This window comes from Pelophylax lessonae (assembly GCF_965119305.1).
Source record: "Pelophylax lessonae genome assembly, chromosome: 8".
Lineage (NCBI taxonomy): Eukaryota > Metazoa > Chordata > Amphibia > Anura > Ranidae > Pelophylax > Pelophylax lessonae.
This window is the reverse complement of record NC_138775.1, coordinates 4,939,115-4,941,180: the sequence shown is the minus strand read 5'-3', so window position 1 is coordinate 4,941,180 and position 2,066 is coordinate 4,939,115. Positions and strand designations below refer to the sequence as shown.

The 2,066-nt window shown below is 34.2% G+C and overlaps 1 protein-coding gene across 1 annotated transcript; it reads right to left on the bottom strand.

The window, feature by feature from the left end:
• Positions 1–807: 807 nt before the first annotated feature.
• LOC309561850 (olfactory receptor 2A12-like) lies at positions 808–1,749 on the bottom strand (the record flags this gene model as incomplete). The annotated part of the gene is made up of 1 exon (XM_082265916.1): positions 808–1,749. The coding sequence occupies one exon, from the start codon at positions 1,747–1,749 to the stop codon at positions 808–810; it is 942 nt and encodes a 313-aa protein (XP_082122042.1).
• Positions 1,750–2,066: the final 317 nt, after the last annotated feature.

Below are 2,066 nucleotides of genomic sequence, written 5' to 3'. Positions count from 1 at the left end.
TTGGGCCGTTTTGTACTGTCCTCCCATTTTAGCACCTCAGGAAATGAGATAGGAAGTCATAAACTAAAAGCTGTGTAAATTCAAGTACAATAGTTTGTAGACGCTATAACTTTTGCAAAAACCAATAAATATACGATTATTTAAATTTTTTTACCCAAAACATGTGGCTGAATACATTTTGGCCTAAATGTATAGCAAAAATTTAGTTTATTGGATTTTTTTTTTATAACAAAAAGTAGAAAATATCAGTTTTTTTCAAAATGTTATGTCTTTTTTTTGTTTATATCGCAAAAAATAAAAATCCTAGTGGTGCTCAAATACCGCCAAATGAAAGCTCAGGAAGGGGTTAAAACATTCCGGAGCTAAAGTAGTCAAAGCAAAAAAATAATTTGTGATCTTTTGCTTTTAAAGGTAAAGGAGAGATTTGGGTTTTTTTTAAGACCTCAAATCTCTCCATAAAGAGGACCCGTTATTCTATTTCTATTACAAGGGATGTTTCATTTCCGTGTAATAGGAATAAAAGTGATTAAAAAAAATAAAATAAATAAAGGGACAGTGTAAAATGAAAAAAATAAAAAGTAAATTAATAAATAAGAAAATAAGAAAAAAAATGTAAAACCCAGTGGACATGTGTTTTTCTAATCTAATTATGTAATATTAGGCTGAAAATGCATTATCTTTTAGTTGCCCATTTGTAGGTGGTTCTGTAAGTGTAATTATGAGCTCTTTACCTTTCTCAAAGAAACCCCAAGTCAACTGAACATTGAAAAAAAAAAAAAAAATATGCCAAATTTTCCAATATTATTTTCAGCTTAAGCCTTTTATTAATTTTATGTAATAACAGGATCTCATAAGTGCCTCCATAAGGTCCTTGTTCCTCAGGCTGTAGATCAGAGGATTCAGCAATGGGTTAATGAGGGCAGATATGACTGTAAAAGATTTGTTTAAACTGAACATTTTGCTGGAGGAGGGAACCAAGTAAATAAAAACTAAAGATCCATAAAACATGAAGACCACCATAATATGTGATGTGCAGGTGGAGAAGGCTTTCATCTTTCCAGTCTTGCTACGGATTCTGAGGATGGTACTGAAAATATAGACATAGGGAAGAAAGGTCAGAAGAAAGGCTCCCAGTCCAACACTAGCACTTGTTAAGAATACGGCCACCATGTTTATGAAGGGGTCAGTACATGTAATTTGAAACAAGTGCGGATGGTCACAAAAAAAGTTGTGGATAGAATTTAGACCACAGAAGGACAACCTGAGCAACAACAGAGTGTGCATCAAAGAGAGAGAACATCCTGCAACCCAGACCAGGGAGGCCATATTAGTACAGACTCTCCAAGACATCATTTGTGTGTAATGCAGGGGGTGGCAGATGGCAATGTATCGGTCATAAGACATAGCTGAGAGTAAGAGGAGTTCTGAGCTAGTAAAATAGAGATAGAAGAAGACTTGGGCTATACAGGCAGGAATGGATATTGATCGGCTTTTGGTGACCAAATCAAAGAGCATCCTTGGTGCGGTCACTGTTGAATAAGACATGTCCAGAAAAGCCAAGTTGCCAAGAAAAAAATACATTGGGTTGTGCAGATGATGATCGGTAAGAACCAGGAAAAAAATAAGGAAGTTTATGATGAGAGTCATCATATAGATTAGAAGGAAGAATACAAAAAGTCCATTCATGGTTGGTGGATGGTCTGATAGACCTATAAGAATAAGAGTGGTAATCTTTGTAAGATTTGTCATAACATTTTATAACTATACAGTGTAATGTTATCAATCTGAGGACGTTTTAATAGGAAAACATGTCCACGCAGATTTCAATGTAGACGTGTTATCCAGATAATGGCTTATATAGATATAAAATGTTGGCACTCCCACAGGACAGTCTGCTGTGTTGCAACAATACAAAGCTTTACCTCTTGTTAAATGTCTCTTAAGATTTAATTCAAAACACTTTTCTCCCTTGGGATTCTCTTCATATAAATAGGCTTAGAGTAATTAAAATATCCTTTGAATAAAAATGTACTAAAATTCTATTTTTTATTTATTGGCTATTGGCC